This window comes from Rhipicephalus sanguineus, chromosome 4 (genome assembly GCF_013339695.2).
Source record: "Rhipicephalus sanguineus isolate Rsan-2018 chromosome 4, BIME_Rsan_1.4, whole genome shotgun sequence".
NCBI lineage: Eukaryota > Metazoa > Arthropoda > Arachnida > Ixodida > Ixodidae > Rhipicephalus > Rhipicephalus sanguineus.
Window position 1 is genome coordinate 646712 of NC_051179.1, and position 18970 is coordinate 665681.

The 18970-nt window shown below is 43.7% G+C and overlaps 1 protein-coding gene across 1 annotated transcript in view; it reads right to left on the bottom strand.

Moving 5' to 3' along the window:
- The window catches only part of LOC119389284 (anaphase-promoting complex subunit 7), a 47999-nt gene that overhangs the window by 21005 nt on the left and 8024 nt on the right, over positions 1–18970 (bottom strand). The window contains exons 6-9 of the mRNA XM_037656485.2: positions 17700–17828; positions 16191–16278; positions 3838–3933; positions 397–485 (exon numbers count right to left, since the gene is read on the bottom strand). Coding sequence (XP_037512413.1) covers positions 397–485; positions 3838–3933; positions 16191–16278; positions 17700–17828 — 402 coding nt within the window. The remainder of the gene's footprint in view (positions 1–396; positions 486–3837; positions 3934–16190; positions 16279–17699; positions 17829–18970) is intronic.

Below are 18970 nucleotides of genomic sequence, written 5' to 3' on the forward strand. Positions count from 1 at the left end.
TGTCAAATCGCTGTTGTGACGCTGTTGACCAAATCAAACAAAGCACGCAGAAAGTGAATAAACACGCTACGGAGGGGATCTGTCTATGGCCTGTGTTGGCTTTTATTGGCTTTGCACCAGACGATGCCGATGGGGATGCGGACTGCACAGCAGGCCATGCATTGCCGTGAAGACGACCTCTGCTTCCGGATTATTCGCAGATAACCCGCACCCCCACTTTGCAGGCAATTTTTTTCCATTTTTGGTGCGAGTTATATGCGAGCAAATACGGTAATATAGGCCAACAATGATGAAGAGCAACTATAGTTCATCGCTCTGGCAACGATGGCCCGTTGGCTCTGGCAACGATGGCAACGTTGGCTAAGAATGAAATAATGGGAAGGGCAACAGACTCACGACTCAAGCTCCTTGACTTTCTTATCCTTGGCCAGCAGGGCAGCGTATACGTCCATGCCTCGCAGCAGGTGCGGATCCAGACTGTGCACCTGTTGGCAAAAAGAGTTTGTTTGACTGACCAAATTAACAGCAGTGAGGAACATTGTACTAATATTCCTACAGTTAAATCTCGATATAACGAAGTCAATGAAACTGGCAATTTACTTTGTCATACTGAAACTTCGTTATATTGAAGCTTGACCATTCATGCGCAGTATGTAGTCCCCAACAGATTTTTATTACACCATGTAAACTGCTGCAAGAATGTTTGAACAAGACAGTACAGAAGGAGATAACCTACTTCAATGACTTTAGAAAATTAAGTTTTGACGAACCTGAGATCTGGCTACCGCAACTTGATGCCATGCCGGCAGTGTCTTCCTCACAGCGGCCGTACATCAAGTGTATTAGCAGGCCTAACACACTGTGGTAATCAGCATAAGTGAAGTGAAAGTGTCAAATTGAAATCGTGGAAAATGCTTCTTGTTTATATTGAGCTTTAAAATAGATGTTGTTCTACTGAAAAAAAAAGTAGTGAGAAGTTAAGTACCCCTGTGTGTTCAAAATTTATTATAATGAACTTCGTTATGCCAAGGTTTAACTGTACATACAGATTATGCATACAAAGGAGCTTCCATGGGAAGTTTTATGTTTGAAATACCAAGTACTAGAGGCCTCCCAAAAGCCTGGGAAAAATAGCCATTTTTTTACATTAAAAAAAGTCACAGTTTCGCCGCAAGGGCGAAGCAATGAATGCGATAGCAAGAAAAGTGGCCCGTGATGAACGAGCTGCTACGCTGCAGAAACATCTGCCCCCCCGGCAGCAAATACCGTGGGAGCAGACAGCGGAAGGGCAAGTTTCTCCCTGCACAAATATTAGAAGAAGCGAGCAAGCTGGCCGACGACTTTTAAACGCGCCCGTTGCGCTCCTTGCGCCATTTCGCTGGTAATGAAGAAATGCTTATAAGCGCCTGTCGTCTCCGAGTCTTGCCATTGGTAAAGGGTGTGTATATATGGCTCGCCATTAGCTACCTGACGGATGTGTGCTTCGTGGCGTAGTGGTTAGTGCCACGCGTTGCGGACTGAGAGGTCGCTGGTTCGATTCCGCACTTCGGAAGCATTTTTCTGAATTATTTTTCTTTGGGACTTATATATATATATATACTTATACGGTGCATGATGGCGGCGGCAAAAACAAGCCGAGACTGTCCATATAATTGCTATCGCAATAAAAAAGACACTGCCATCGTTGGAAGTGATGTTAGGCTACCATGGCTGCCAACAACACATGAAAAAATTGCAGAGTTCACCTGCTAGGACCTCCCTTTCATGTGCTTATTGCAAGGCCCATGTGTCGTCTGTTTACTGCGCACCTGTAACCATTTTCACTAAAGTGATATTTTGATGCTGTTGGCCTTCTAGTGACATTTGAAATGTGTCAGAGTAACCTTGCATGCTTTCACACATTGAACTCACTGAACTCTTCTAATCCGCTATAGAATGGCTGCATCATTTATAAGATGGCCATGTATATTGTGGGCATTTATTATATGCACATCTTCTTCATCTATACATTATCATCATCACAATGCATTTCGTTATGCATCCTCATCTTCATGTGTGTCATCATCATCATTGTGGGTTCACCGTGCCTGTTCGCTGCCGGGTCTTTGGGCCAAACAAACGTCTGCCCAACCAAGACCTCATACGTGGTGGAGGTGCTGGGTATTTTCCTTCCATTAAAGAGGGATTTTTCTTCCATTAAAATCCCTCTCTGGGATCCCTTCAATTCACAATTAAGTGACCAATTGGTACCGCTACGGGATCACTTATGACGCACTAGATCCCCAGCTACACAGCAACAATAATATACCAAGTTAAAAGAGACATGCTTCCACTAGAACACTTTGCAATCACTATTTGTACATTAGAACTACAGTAGACTCCCGTAAAGACGAACTCGAAGGGACCGCAATCATTTGTTCGTCTTATTAGGAGTTAGGCTTATCGGAAGTGCCCCCAAAAAAGACACGCTAACATGCCAAGTGCATCCAAATGTGTCACTTGAAAACACTGAATGAAGTAGACTTAAAATGGGGGAAAATGACAAGAAAAATCATTTGGCTCAACTAGATAAAAACTATGCCTTCAAGTACCGTATTTACATGACTCACGATTTCGCGGGTTCAAAATAAAAATGCAGGTGAATATATTGCTACCACATTTTAATAATAAAACTCCAGCATGTCCCTATGTTGACAATTAGGAAAAAAGTAGATAAAAGAGAGAGACAAGCCCAATTTTCCTTCAAAGAATGTAAAAGTTAGGGAGTGGATATTCGCCTGGCATCTGGCAGAACTGCGCGAGCGGAACTTGGCTTGCAATGTCTCCTCAATGGCCTGCTGTAGTCACGTGGCTAGTGCCACCATCCTGTAGCAAAACGCAATTTGCCGGCATTACGGGCAGCCGGAGTTTGCTTTCGCGAGCAGCGGCCGTCAAGGGAAGAGTGCCAGTGTTTTGCCCCGGTATGCTTATTTTCCGGTTAGTTTGATTTATCTACAGCATAGCCTCTGCCGAAAACGCACTCTGTGATGGCTCAAGTTGCCCAATTGTGGTTTGACTAGCAGTTTGCTGTCATGAGCTGCTGGCACTCTTCGCTTGACGGCAGCTCGCAAAAGCAAACTGTCGGTAAAAATCGTACTCGATTCTGATTCTAACACACAGGCAATTTTTGAGAGAATACAAAAGGACGCAATGGCTATGGGGTCTCAGTAGTAAATCCTTCAACTCCCCCCCCCCCTGCCACACACGCACGCACACACACGCGCACACACACACACACACACACACACACACACACAGGCTGGGGGTGAGGGAGATACATACCGGCTTTATCTGCTGACCTTTCTTTTCCGCTTATCTCACTCCTTTCCTCCGAGTCTTGATTTGCTTCGTGACTTTACGACAAGAAACGTTTCTTTTTTCCCCTTTTTTATATTCTCTCGTTTGCCTGAATGCCCCACCAAGACTGCAACGTTCATTGCACAGGATCACCAGTGTTGTCAGTCACTTCGAAAGTTCATCTTAACAGAAGAGTACCTGTTAGGCGGTTCGTCTTTAGCGGATTTCTTTCGCGCTAAGTTTACGGGAAATCAAACAAACATTCCCATGTTGTTCAGCATAAGCGTCTTAACCGAGTTCGTCTTAACGGGAGTACGTTGTATTACCTGATAAGAGCTAAAATAAATTCAAGCAACATCCACACATTCACAGAAAACGTGTACTGCGTTTGCGAGATGCAAATCAATGATGTGGCGAAATGCACATGTCATATGGACACACTGAAAGCTGAAAGGACTGCCAACAACCCCTGATACAAAACATAACAAAACCTAAACTCACCCTCTCCAATGTAGCCGTAGCATTGGTGTAGTCTCCCATGTGATAGTAGGCCTCCCCTAGTGATGCCAGGATCTCCACATTGTCTGCAAGCTGTGGCTGCACCGAACATAAGCAAAGGTCTGTGAGTCAATGCACACATAAGAAGCCCCGTGTACACTGCAGTGATGGAAGCCACATTTTGATTTTTGGAGCAGATTCTGGAGCAGAAAAAAATGGTGCTTTGGAGTGGCCATAAGTGTTTTCGGAGCAGAAAAAATGATAGTTTGGAGCAGCTATTGTTGTTTTCGAAGCAGAACAGAAAATATTCCAAACGTCACTTGGACTTTAAAGCATCATTTAAGCATCTCACAAAAGACATGGGCTCAGGGCACACTTCCGGTTAAGACATGGAGGTCTTGAGCCACGGTCACATTGTGAACAAAGTCGTGAATGACGAAAATTGCGGCTTTTACACTGCTTTTATGCAAATTCAGTACTCGATTTACGTTGACATCAAGAAAATTAAAATACATTGATGTAATAGACACTTGTTTATTGGTTTCTTGATACGGTCGATAAATCGGCATTCAGTCAATTCGGACATTTTTTCCAGTCCCATGAAATCCGAATTAATGAGCTGTTACTGTACCACCATACTACCAGCTCAGCGCAGTCTTCAGTCAGATCCAGGAGCATTTCTTAGCCTAGTTGGTTCTTGCCACCCGTTTTTGTCCTGTTTGTGTTTGTTCTCATGTCTTTTGTTAGCGACAACTATGTCACTCAGTCACACACGTGCACAGTGCACAAAGAAGTGCTCGCAGAACAATCTGACATGATGCCGTCCTCAACTTCTTCAGCACTCTGACAAAAATTACTTAGCGCAATACAAACACGGCACACAAGGAAGGTACACAAGGCACAAGTGCTACTTGCAACTGGGTGTGTCCAGATAAGATCGAACACGTGGTCCCGGTCTCCATTCCCGATTTTGATGAAATTAAATGTAGGTCTAGGCATTACACCCAGAACAATGATTTGAAAGTTAGTTCTGCGAAAAAAAAAATTTGTTCGCCTGAAAAAAAATATACAAATTTAGGAGACAAAAAACACTTTTCTGACAATTTCGCGATTTCTGAACTTTGAGCGATCTTAGGGAAAAAACGGTGCCCTTCTTGGTCACAATAGTTATTACCCTTACAAAACAAATGAAATACAGTCTTATGAGTCTATTATTTTTCTTGCTTGTCAAAGCAATTTTGAAGAAAAAAGACCACAAACTTGGCAAATCGCACAAAATACCTGTATATCAGGAATTTATTGCTGTAAGCAAGTTAAAGTGAGGATGATAAAAATCGGTACATATTAACTTTGATACTTTCGCTCTCTTAAAATAATTTGCGTGGTTTTATCGCACTCCGTTTCACTCAATAACTGGGCTGAAACGTAAGTGATTTACCAAAAACGCCGAACTTTGAAAATAGTTTTCTCAAAAAGGTAATTTTTAATTTTTTTTTAAATCGCTCTGATTGAAGTCAAGGACGTCATCTATCATTCTGCATAATAAACGTTGCATTATTTTGGTCACTAACAAGTTATAGTGCGTCAAATGTGACCATGCCAGCCTAGCAGCCGCGTTGTTCGTTATGTGCTGAAACTCAGATATAAGTTGTTAAAAATACTTGTACGTGACAAAAATCACAAATCAGCAGCTCCACACCAACAAATGCGCAGCCAGGTGTCATGGTTCAGCAAGCTTTGTCTTGCGATCAGCCTCTTGACAAACACGCAGTAGCGGCCGCTCGATGCTGCGGACGCTCGCATTACATGAATGCCGCTTGGACTGCGGATGAGCTCCGCTTGCGCGCCAAACTACACTCAGAGGACGAATGAGAGAAGGAATGCATCACAGTGAAAGTTAAAGTCTGTTAAGTGCCAACAAATGCCATAATAGGCAGCGAAAACTCTGCCGGTAATTTCGCCGTGAGCGCCTTCAATACCGCAAGCATGTTTTTTTTTTCCCTGCTGTGATGGCCGCAGCAGCAAAATATCGTGATAAATGCTCTACTTGCGTTAAATATTCTATCTGCGCACGCACAGCAATACAGTATTGTAAAAGTGGTGCTTTAATGAGACAAAGGACTTGGACACACATTTCACAGCCGGCTGACAGAAGTGTTCTGGCACGAGACGGAGAACGACTGTAGTTTGAGTTGTTCAACCATCGGAAGTGCGTATCACAGCTTTCTTTAGATGGCTATGGCTTTCTTTTGTGTCATATGTTGCTCATAGAATGATTTTAATTATCTTTAGGCCATCAGAAGAGAAAAAAAATTCGGCAGATCCCACGCTTTCTGGGAATCGGTTTCATGAGAAGCCGTCAGCGAGTACTTCTATGCTGTATTTTATGGCTTTGAGCCAAGCGTTGCGAGGTGGATGTTTTCGTAAATGTAGTAGCTGTGTACACATCGTGGGCTTACCAGGCACGTCGACAACACTGGCGTTTAAACAGTAACTTATGGGGCGATGTGACGTCAGCCCTCACGTTAGAGCACATACGTCGCTATTATCGAAACCAAATGCACTTTATGGTGAAATCATGTGAATATCATACGTAACTTTCGTTAATGTATTCCTCCGGGGTCCAGCAATGCTGCAATACAGCTTGCTGTATCATAGGAATACAAATGTAATGTTTATTAGACTGATATAAAAGCGGAGAAAACACTGGAACCACGGACGTTAGTCTGATATGACGCCTGTATTGTAGGAGTACATATGTAGTGTTTATTGCTTTCTTGTAAAATTAAGACAGCCAGCACCACAATCAGAGTTGATGTTGCACCGACATTACGCCTGCATAGGCTGTGATTTTCTTCAAACCAGTTTATAGGCCTGGCGTGGCTCTGTGGTAGAAAACCTGATTGCCACACAGAATGCTTGGGTTCAATTCCTGCTGGTATCCTAATTCTTATTCTGTCCATTTGTCGAGACAACGCTGCCGATGTCGGTTTTTCTAAACGCTCTCGCATTTAAATTGCCATTGTCTGTTCTCGCCGTTCCTGGGTAGATATAATCTGTCAATCACCTGTGGCGCATACTTGTACACCGCGGCCCGTGGTAAACGGGTATGTGCCACACGTGTCTGGAGGAAAGGGTTTGACAATGCACGCGGCAGGATTTTCACGTTATTCATGTGATGACCCGACAGTCATGTTCGTCAAATTCGTTCGTCAGCCCAGTTATCGAGTGAAACGGAGTGCGATAAAACCACACGAATTATTTTAAGAGAGCGAAAGTATCAAAGTTAATATGTACCGTTTTTTATTATCCTCACTTTAACTTGCTTGCCGCAACAAATTCCTGAAATACAGGTATTTTGTGCGATTTTCCAAGTTTGTGATTTTTTTCTTCAAAAATGCTTCGACAAGCAAAAGAAATAATGGACTAATAAGATTGTATTTCACTTGTTCTTTAGGAGGAATAAATATTGTGACAAAGGAGTGCACCGTTTTTTCCCTAGGTGCGCTCAAAATTCAGAAATCGCGAAATTGGCGGAAAAGCGTTTTTTGCGGCCAAAATTTGTATATTTTTTTCAGGCGAACAAAATTTTTTTTCGCGAAACTAACTTCGAAACCATTGTTCTGGATATAATGCCTAGACCTACAGTGAATTTCATCAAAATCGGGAACGGTGATCAGGACCTCGTGTTCGATCTTATCTGGACACACCCAACTGTTTATCTATAACAGTTGCAAGTAGCACTTGTCCCTTGTGTACCTTCCTTGTGTGCCGTGTTTGTATTGTGCTAAGTAATTTTTGTCAGTATGCACCAACTAGGCCCCCAAAAAGTCCTATTATTTCTTCAGCACGTTCAATGGGGGACATGACAATGAAAACTGTCTTCGTTATTTATGGGTATAAACTGATGAAATTTGGCACACCGATGTGATCTGTTATGCTGATATCATAAATGAAATTGGTTTTAAGCTACATGTTATAGGTACTGAGTTACCACACTCCATAAGCCCCTACAGTCATCCCCAAATTCATTAATTCGACATAACTTTGGCAACATTTTTGCTTAAGCATGTTAACTAAGGTGCACTCTGTGTTGTAATGCTATTCGCTTATTTTTTTTTAATGTCCAAAGGAGCAGAGAAAAATGTTTTGAAATGTCACATACATATTTTTTTACTAACAACTTTTGCAAAAATTTCATTATAAAAATTTGTATGATAGCACACAAAAATGAAAAGTTTTACAGAGCTCACCAATGTTTGAAGATCGAAGCGCAAAAAACAATGATTTTAGCTTCATTAGTTATGGAACGGCACAGGGATGACTAACAGCAACTGCACAAAAAATGGAAAATGAGAAAACGGAGCTCTAAGTTTTATTTCACGAAAACAGCTAAATATTAACTTTGAGAAAATAAAACTCGCTTGGGATGCAGTCAGTCGCCTGTAAGGACACATTTTCTTCAGATGTTGATTCCGTTTTATGCTTCTTCGAAGCAGTTTCATGCACCTTGCTTGCCTTTTTGATCCGCCGAGCATCCTGTTCAGCAGCCCGCCACAGGGAACACGATCCTGGCATGTACCCAAGTTGTGGTGGGATTTCTTGTTGTTTTTCCACAGCCAGCATTGAAGTGGCAAACTGGCATATGCCACAGCACTCTCAACACTTAGAAGAGAGGCAAACTGGGTTTTCGATTGGAGCAACCAAATCGCACTGTTCAGACTTGATGGTATTGTGAGTCTTGCCTTCCTGGCATCTTTCCAAAAGTTCTCTTGGACAAAGGCACTTACATATAGGCAAAAGTGCTGCCTGAACATGTGCAGGAAGCAGCATCTTGCGTGCAGGCACTGGTTTGCCCCCCCAGCTGCCACAGAATTAAACTTGCATCTGCATCGAGTTCACTTCAGTAGGGCAGCGCTCGTGGTGAGGCTCGTCATCAGTAGATGTGATACGGTGAAAAGTAGTCATGGTGGCCTTTTCCATGGCAGGCATTTTTGATGGCCCAGCCATAATATCGCGAGTTGCTTAATTAAGCCATGCCTCAAGCAGCCTCTTCAACTCGTGCTGAGCTCACAGTCCTTGCTCTTGTTTTCTTCAACAAGGTTGCGCAAAGCTGGGCCCATTTTTTCCCTTTACATGGTTCACATATTGTTGCTCTTGTACAGGTACGAAACCATACACCTTATTCTCACTGAGGGCAATATACATGCAGCTATCCCCTTCACAAGAGATATTTGTAAAGCGGAGCTTGTGCTTCTGGAGTGGTCGCTGAAACATGGTTTTTGCCGCAGTCGTTCCCATCTGCCCTGCATTTGCGTCAGCATTTCTTTGGCACTGTGGCTTGTGTTTTTCATATCGCTCCAAGTATCCACTGTCTTGAGGTTTCGGTCCAAGAGCACAGCCACAACAGTAGTTGGAGAGAATACAGTGATGGAAGACAAGGTCACGGTATAACTCAATGACACAGCCAACACCGATGTGGCTTGCGTGGCCCCTTGTCATCCAAGTGCCATCATAAATGACATCGATGTTCCCTCGGGCACATGCAAGGTCCCTATATATCTGACACACCTTCTCTGCATTTGCAGCCTCTATTACTCTGGCTGCAGGTGCAGTGGCAGGGTGCCTACGCTTGCAGTGCAGCCTCTTGTAGGTCTTGTGATGCAGCCCAGATGCGAAATGTCCATGTGGGAAAAAATATTGTTTAGCGCAGTTTGATATTTGCCCACGGACTACACAGCTCTCACTGCACGAATGTTCACTTCAACGGGGTTTATCTGCCGAGGACCAGCACTTCTTGGGGATGACCGCTCTTTACTTGTTATCCCACAGTGGTCAGATCAGTTCCATTTTTGTTGCAAGCCCGAGACAAAATGCAGTTTCAGAACGAACTGGGCCCTCCCATACTGTCTGCAGCAGAATTCGGACAGCAGCTTGTTCATCATCACTTTGTTTGTGACGAAAAATGATGCCTAGGTAACAATGTCATTGTCACTTTCACCATAGTTCAGTAGTTGAAATTTCCGCTTTGTTGCCAGGGTAGCAGATAGCGCATTCAAAGTGCCTGCTTGCGTCTTCTCTGGTTGCACAATCTCTTCATTAATGAGAGATGGAGTGACAGCTGAATACTTGACGCATGAACATCTGCGGTTGCCAATGACACGTTGCCGTTGCTCGCAGAAGCGCGGTCACCACTGCACATGGACGCAACAACACCGCACGTGGATGCGCTAACATAGCACGTGGACACACCAATACCACACCCAGATGGGTCTGCACGTCACGTACACTGGAAGCAGACACATCTTCAATGTGGGATGCGCTGTCATCATGGCCCTCGGTCCGGTCGTAACCAGCGTATGTGGACGTGCTGTCACATTCATAAGTGAGTGAGCTTTCCCAATCTCTCATGTGCGCCGACTTTCCGTGCTCGACGAGGACAGTGGCATTTGCTTCTGTGTGCAGTCTTCTCCTTTTATTCCATAGCTTTCGATATTTTTCCTACGCATGGTTTGTTCGGCACTTTGCGCCTTCGGGGCTCATCGCAGAACATACACACGTTCGGTTGCAGCGATCAACACTGCAACGAACAAAACATGCAGCTCACTCCTGTGCGCGTGAAAGAGAGACTTCAGCCATTCAAATCTCAGACAACCAAGAGGAGCGCACCACGTGCCCCTACCTGACTATTGCGACCCATTGCGATGCCACTTGTGCCCTTTGGCACTCACTTTCACTAGTTTTATTTTTCAAATACGCCGTTGCAGCTTTCTTTAGCTCCGATCTCTCCTCTTTACGATCATACCAAGATGACGGTGCTCCGCCGAGCAAAAGCCACGATATTCGCGGCATGGCGGCACCTTCTCAAGCCCAATTCTTTTCGCAGTATTGGATGACAAAACACTGATAAAGCGCTGTTTTCTTGATTAATAGTGCGCATTTCGTGATAATATTTCACCACAAGGTAAAAGAAGGTTTGATGACCAGAAAAAAAATCGAAAAATCGAGAATTTTTACCGAATTGCCCATTCCCATCTGCACCCTCCGTTAAAGTGGCTCTGCAGGCCTTTTTCTGCATGGTCAGAAAATGCTGCCGATTGACAGTGGAGGCTGCCTGCCGAGAACACACAACATCACAGCGCAGCACGCGGTCTGGAATTTACAATGAATTCTCAAAGTCAGCTAGAAATCATTCTCTTCTTTCTACAAATGATGCCATATACACAAATTACCGTGCCATATACGCAAATTCATGACCATCAGCTGATTTGAGCATCGTAAGCTGCAAAGTTGCTGCGGCTGCCATGAGAGGTTGCCATGTGTTCGCGCTCCCGATCACACTGAAGGTAAGCCTTGCATTCGAAGAAAACGAAGAAAAAAAGAGAAAAAGTGCTCAAGGTCATGACGCGTACGTCAAGTACCTTCTTTCCCCCGTGCCATCCCTCCTTGCTTAGCAGTCGGCACGCTCGTTGGGACAACAGAAGAGAGAAAGCGATTATAGCGTGTGACAAATCTCTGCCACTCCGCTCGTACTTGACTAAAATTTTTGCGCCGATCAATTCGTGAGGCATTTGATGGTTACTTGTAAAAGTGTTGCAGGGCCCCTTTAAGATCCTCCTCCAAGCTACAAAAACTTATGGATCAAACTGTGTTGTGCCTGTCCCATCAGTGTTTTTCTTGATGCATATTTAACTGCACGTTTTGGATGCATGCAAGGTAGCATGTTTCAGAGGTGTGCTACCTTGCAGGGTCACCATTTTCATCCACACTGTTAACACACCTACCCCATGCATGCCTCTTTGTACATCTGTCAATGGCTCAAGCAAATAATTAACAAAATTTTGATAATTTTCCACACTGCATCTCATCGTAAGCTTATTCCCGCACAACTAGAATCATCTAGCATGTCTGCTCAAAATTTTCAACTTAGCCCAACTTCTGTGTCTTTAAAGGGACACTAAAGGCAAATAAAAATTTAGGTCAGAGTGAAAGGTCAATGTTTGAGAACGTCTAAAACGTCAATATCATCAATAGCAGTGCTCCAGTAATCGAAAAATTAAGGTTAATATAAGACACTATATGTGCCACCAGTGGGACATTTTGGAACGAGCCCGATGACGTCAAGAGTTCAGATACAATTTATCACTCGTATTCAAGCTACTTATGATAAAAAAAGAACATTCCGAGCAGTGCTGGGCAGTATCGAAGATACATGAATCTTAGATACTATTTTAGATACTCTTTGGGTATCTTGTATCTGTATCGCGATACGTCTCGCAAGACGAGTACCTATATCTGTATTTCCGATACATTAAATAATGTATCGTGTATCTTAAGATACAAGATACTCCTATAGAAACACCACCGTACGAAACCATAATCGCTGGCTCAACTCCGCTTCTCAAGCTGGTACTGGTGCCTATAAACTGCCTGAATAAAAGTACGCGCAGTGACATAATTTTATTTTTCCTCCAGAGTCCACCAGTGAGGGCAGGCGATGAGGTGTGCGCGTCCCTTTTGGTGGAGCAGAGCAACATGACAGCGCTCGCGTAGTCACAACAGAACAAGCGCGCCAACGTCTATGCTTAGCTCACGTGCCTTTCTTTTCTCAATTTTTTTTCTTTTTTCATGTGCCAGTGCCATGATACTTACCCTTATCCACTGTCCAGCGCCGCGTACCACACTGCGTGGAATGATTATCGTGCAAATTCTGATGCCGCTCCCCTGCGTAGTGCTTCATTACGATATCTGAAGCATAGGGTTGCTTTGCTTGTCGTTGCTTTCACACACAAGCGATTTGAAGGATCTTGTGGATGTAAGTTCGACTTACATGCGATTGACTTATACGCAAATAAGATCCTTACTATAGCACCACTTGTGCCGATGCTAGATCTAATAGATGAAGCGTTTACCTAGCAGAAGATATGTTCGTGTACACTATCTTTTTCTTCCTGCTGTCAATCAAATCCTGGCCGCGGTGGTCGCATTTTCCATGGCGCCGAAAATACTTGAGACCCGTGTACTTCGATTTAGGTGCACGTTAAAGAAGTCCAGGTGGTCGAAATTTACGGAGCCCTCCACTGTGGCGTCCCTCATAATCGTACCGTGGTTTCGGGACGTAAACCCTAACGATTATTATTATTATGTTCCTGCTATCATTATTCAAAGAGTTTGAAATCATCATTTGATTGTTAGCACAAGTGCTTTCTTGGTCCATCTTGTGCGTACCATACATTACCGAGGGCTCTGAACTGTTTTTTTCATGTCTGGTCACAGCAATATGTCTCTTGTAACGTGCTGCCAAAATAAGCTCTCTACTTTATTCTTACTTTGAACTGTCTGCTTTATTTGTGCTACTGTTTACGCATTTATATTTCACTTGGGTTTACTGTTCTGTCAAGGTGACTTCGAAAGCAAATATGTCATTATGTGGACACGAAGTGAGTATACAGTACGAAACAGCCTGCTTATTGCTTAGTAAAAACAGCGAAATTGAGCTTGCATTGTAATTATGGAAATAATTAGGAGCCACCTTAAAGTTGATAGGAAAGGGATTCTAGAAACATTGCTATACCAAATAATCTGTTTTTCTCATGGGCGTTCAACAAGCCGTCTCAGTGAATTTTTCGTAGGCACTAAATATTTTTATTGTCTTACATTAACAAGTAAGTTGACGATACTTCACGCTTAATTGTCATAGCTATTAGGGGTGTCGCCTGTATCGTGTTTCAATACTTCTTCACGATGAATGTTTGATACAGAATGGATGTTTTATTTTATTTAGATATATTTGTTTTCCTTTTTTTAGGCATCCCAAATTTGTTTTTTTTTACTATTACTAATCGCCAGGTAATCGGAGCTATAGGTGGCAATAGCGTGAATAACAGCGGTGTGCTGCGTCAATTTGTGCAACTATCTGCCACGCGCTCTTATTTCTTTATTTTGGTGTGATCGGGTTTAAAACGCAAAAAAAAAAATTATTCGGATGCTCGGCTCAAGCCGCACAGCGATGTTTCGCAATCTTCGCAGTTGTTTCAGATTGCCCTGTTAATATTACGCGCGAATCCCAGCCGCCGCGGCCACATTTCGATGGAGGCGAAATGCTCGAGGCCCGTGTACTTAGATTTAGGTGCACGTTAAAGAACCCCAAGTGGTCGAAAACCCCTGGTGGTCGTTTAGAACCCCGGGTGGCCCTCCACTATGGCGTCCATCACAATCATAATGTGGTTTTGTGATGCGAAACCGCAACAATTATTATTAAAATTATGCGCAGGACGCGAGCACTGTAGTTCATTCGGGAGCTTACGCGAGCACCAGCGGTAACGCTGGAAGGTTCGATCGCTGATGTGACCACGCGTTCCGCCGATGATCAGAATACCGAAGGCCAACGACATTTATTGCCGCTGTCAGTGTACAGAGTTCTTTTGCTTGTACATTGAGGCACCTATTTTTCTGGGCACAAATTTGCCCAATGAGCAGTTTTGTTTCTACCAGAGTGACCGCCGCCTTCTTCATCGTCACCACCACGTCATAATACAATAGGTATTAGGTATTTCTGGGGTGCACATGTTCTCTCGTTGAAGAAAAATTGTTAAAAGATTGCACATTGGTGAGTATATTGATAACGAACGTTTTACGCCAGCAGATAAGTAGAACATGAAGAGTCATTGCAGTTTTATGAGCTCTATACCTATACGCAATGCGTCAAGAAAAATGTCGCGAACAGCATTGTCGCTGCTGTACACCGGTTATTCGGTATTGCGTAAAGGGTCTTTTACAGCCAAGGTAAAACTCCACACCGGTATTTGCGCCATCGTGCGAAGGCTACTTATTGAAGTTCTTGTGATTAGATGGCGACCGGCTACCTGGTCGGCAAGCTGAGCAGCGACTCTCATCAATTACAAAAATGACAAGCAAGAGCCGCTGTCAGTGAAGAGCTGTCCTGTTAAGCAGCCGAAACAAACCACAATAAGTTCTGTCGGAAGTAAACTAATGCACTTCGAGCAAGAAGGACAAAACTTTTGAGATACGAACAGACATTTCGTTAAAATGAAACAAAATTGGTCACATTATAGAAATTTTCAGGAAAACCTTTACATCCATAGATGTTCGCTACTAGATTATGAGGGTTTATAATAACAAATTTGAGATTTATCGAAGTATCTTAAAATACATTTGGCAAGTATCGTATCGGATACAATTATTGCGGTAGTATCTTGTATCTGTATCTCCAATACTTCTTGCCTGGGTATCTTGCATAGTATCGCGATACAATTTCAAAGTATCTTTGCCCAGCCCTGATTCCGAGCATTGCAAGACATAATAAAATGCTGCTTGTGCGTTTCTGCTTGATTCATGGAAAAAATGACGTTACAGTGGAGAACGGCACGGGTTTTGCAAAAGTTCCGTTTTTGCAGTGCTGCACTCTGCTCCCACGGTCACGTCTCAGTGGTACTTTCGTTATCGCACACTGCTGTGTGTGCCTTACACGCTCATGAAAGTCACTCTAACGAAAAGTTCGACGAAATGCCGTGTCATTTTGATGTTGCGCAATGTGCTCTTCAGAGCAGAAACCACAGCATCGGCTGCCGGGCAGTAATTGCGGGCAACGTCGGGAAAGGCAAATGCTACATCAGGAGGCCTTCTAAGGTGCACGATTTGAAGTGCGCTAAAGCTGTACGGACAACTGTAATGTGATTGTCATCCAAAATAAGCAATTCCTTGGCACGAAACAAGCACCTATGGGGTTTTTGGAATGCTATTTCAACAATCAGCGTCAACTTATTAACATTTGCTTTTAGTGTCCCTTTAAGACAGGTGTACACATCTTTTCAGATACGTTACGCTTTCTGTGCTTAGACTGTTCAATTCAACTGATGCAATGCCAGGACTGTACACATAAAAAAAAAAGAGTCATCTTGATGAACGGCTCGTAGCAGTCTGAGCCCCCTGCTGGCATACAGTGGGGTAAAACGGTAAGGTGCACATATATTTACAATCTATAGGAAAGTCGTTGTCCAAAGACAAGCCATTCGTGGTGTAACTGTTGCAAGTGCTTGCCGTTAAAAACGCTAAAAATATGAAAGCACACACACACAACGATGAAATGTTGCAGCACAGAACGTAATTGCTGAAAACATGCTTGTTCTATCAATGCTGACAGTTACATTCACGTCTTTCCACAGTTCTAGCAGCATCACTGAAAAACAGCTACAACAAAACTCACACGTACACGTGTTCAGGAACTAAACAAAAGCTACATCGCTTCACTTATTACAAAAGCATTTCACCAAATCGTGCAGAATTTGGTAGGAAGCCAAGCCCAAGTCCCCAATGTGCACGACTCGCGCACTCACCCTGGCTTCGAGCTGCTTGAAATTGGTGATGCTGGACGAGTACTCCCGGGAGTGAAGGTATGCGTTGGCCTTGATCCACTGCCCAAGCCTGCATTGCACAATGCTGTTAGTAGATGCCGACACAGCCGTTCATCCTTTTACACAGAGCAGGGTCTCAGAAGCACACTACCCTTTTTACAAGTATATATAGCATGTTGAGCCAGAAAGGTAAAATACCAGGCACCAGCTACCACGGCCCTAGTGTTTGTGCCAGCATTGCGCATATTTACAAATTGAATACGAAACGTCTAGAAAACTCCCTGAAATAACTGGAATGGCATGTATACGTGTTTATAGATTATAAAATGTTGAATAAACATTGGCTACAAGCGGATTGGAAATGTTACAATCCACTTCAACAGCATGCTTAGATTTTTTTTTTACCAAGAATAGATCCATGTACATTGTAGCGTAGAATCTCGATAATTTGAAATGTCTCAATCCAAATTAATAGATAGCTTGAATTGCACAGATGGTGCCAGCAAAGTTCTACATATCCTGAACAGGAATGAAACTAATATAAATTCAAATTCTAAAAACTACGGAATGGTTACTTCCAACAAAAACATTCATGCCTACTGACTACCTCTCGGAAAAAAGAAGTTTCATCCCGTTGCGTCTTGCACTAATGTATTTATGAAACTTTCGAGATAAAGCAATCGCCTACACTAGTCTAGCAGGAAGACAGCGCACATCAAGCTGCCAGCCACCTTGGCTCACCCAGGTTTTATACCTACCCTAGACTATGTGCAAGATAAGGAGCACCTGCTGCAAATGTGCTCAGCTGTTACGATCATTGCCACGCCGAGTACGCATGCACAGCCAGAATGGACCACAGCACCCTATGTGGGGGGATGCTCTCCCGTACCTTCTTCCACCCACTGCCCAACCACATGCTTTTCAAAGTCTTTGAACCTTCCCCAACTCCTCTGCTCTGTTTGCTACGCCACACTCACAATCTCGATGGCTACTTAGCAGCTGCCATGAGCAGATGCAGCCTTCGCTGCTTGGTCAAAGGAGGTGGATGATGGGCAGGCGCCCAATCCAATGTTGCTTGAAATCTCATTCTTCCATTCTGTTATTATCCCACTCCCTTCCCTTCTTCCAGCAACAACCCCTTCCCTTACGACTTGGAGGAAAAGACGCTGGCATGCTCCTGCGCATTGGACAGGTATTGAAACCACAACATCCTGCTTGGTGACGGAACACTGGGGAACCTTTGTTGCTAATGACTTGCTCTAAGCGCACTTTCCACACAATGCCACAAAACGTTTTATTGCATCTGGGTGTACCACAAGGAAATATTGTACCAGTAAGAAAAATGTAAATTTAACCAAATTAACACTATACAAGTTGCCACATTGTGAAGCACGGACGTAGACGCGACTTGCGGTTCAAAGTTACACTGGCCGGCAATGGTCACATGTGAAAGGCCTAGCCATGACTTTAGGCTGTTCCAAAAGTACGCACCATTCCATGTGTGGTGGCAGGGAAGAGCCACTGGAACCGCCCGGGTGCAGCACCAGTGCGGCCACCTCAACAGCCTTGACTCCTAGCTCCAGAAGACCCTTCGCAGCTTCCAAGGCAAGCGGACACTCCCTGCAGACAACAGTGCAGTGATAAGTGTTAGTCACAATTCATAGCGGTCTGGCAACACTAGCCGCATCTGCCCTTTTCCCGAGTCACAGTTGCAAGGCAACCTACATGTTGTCCCCGCCATGGTGGTCTTAGTGGTTATGGCGCTCGACTGCTGACCCGAAGGTCGCGGGATCGAATCCCGGCCACAGCGGCTGCATTTTCAGTGGAGGTGAAAATGTTTGAGGCCCGTGTACTTATATTTAGGTGCACGTTAAAAAACTCCAGGTGGTCGAAATTTCCGAAGCTCTCCACTATGGCATCTCTCATAATCATATCGTGGTTTTGGGACGTTAAACCCGAGATATTATTATTACTATATTAACCTATATGTTGTGTGGCCTAGTGCGCCTTGGCGATCATTGCTGTGTGGCCACTCAGGACTCTAAAGTGCAGTGGCCACCTTTGTCATCCAGTGATTCCTGAAGAGCAAACTGTACCCAAGAATTAATAAAGCCAAATCCATTGGTTTCATTGATTCTTGGGTGCACAGTTAAGTTAAAAGACTGAAGGAGTGAATGGATGGCAGCTTGAAAAGTAAACCTAGTTCGTGGGTTTTATGTGCCAGAACTGCAATTTGATGACTAGGCACGCCATAGTGGGATACTCCAGATTAATCCTCAGAACCTGGAGCTCTTTAATATGCACCTAAATTTAAGTATACAGTTGAACATTGCAATAACCAACTTTGATTTAACCAAACCTGTGATGTAACAAACTATTTTATTTATCCTAAGCTTAGCCACATTGAAAACCACCTATTCGTTTGTGACTTAGCAAGGTTACTTTGTGTCACAGTTTTAATTTGATGAACCCGTTATCGATCGCATGTACAGTGCTGGTCCCTCGTGATTTAGCGAATTCGGAAGATAACATTTTTAGCTGCAAGTAAGTAGTGCTTGCAGCTGAATACTTCGTTACATTGAGGTTTGACTTTAAGCAGGTACTTGAAATCTGAGCGCGTGACTGCAGAGGGACACAAGAAGACAGGGACGACCTGTGCAGTTACGTGCTGTGCGCCCTTGTGTAGTTATACACATGTATTTCAAGTATCATGAATCACCAGCTCACCGTGTTACTGTATATGACCCCCATCGAAATGCAGC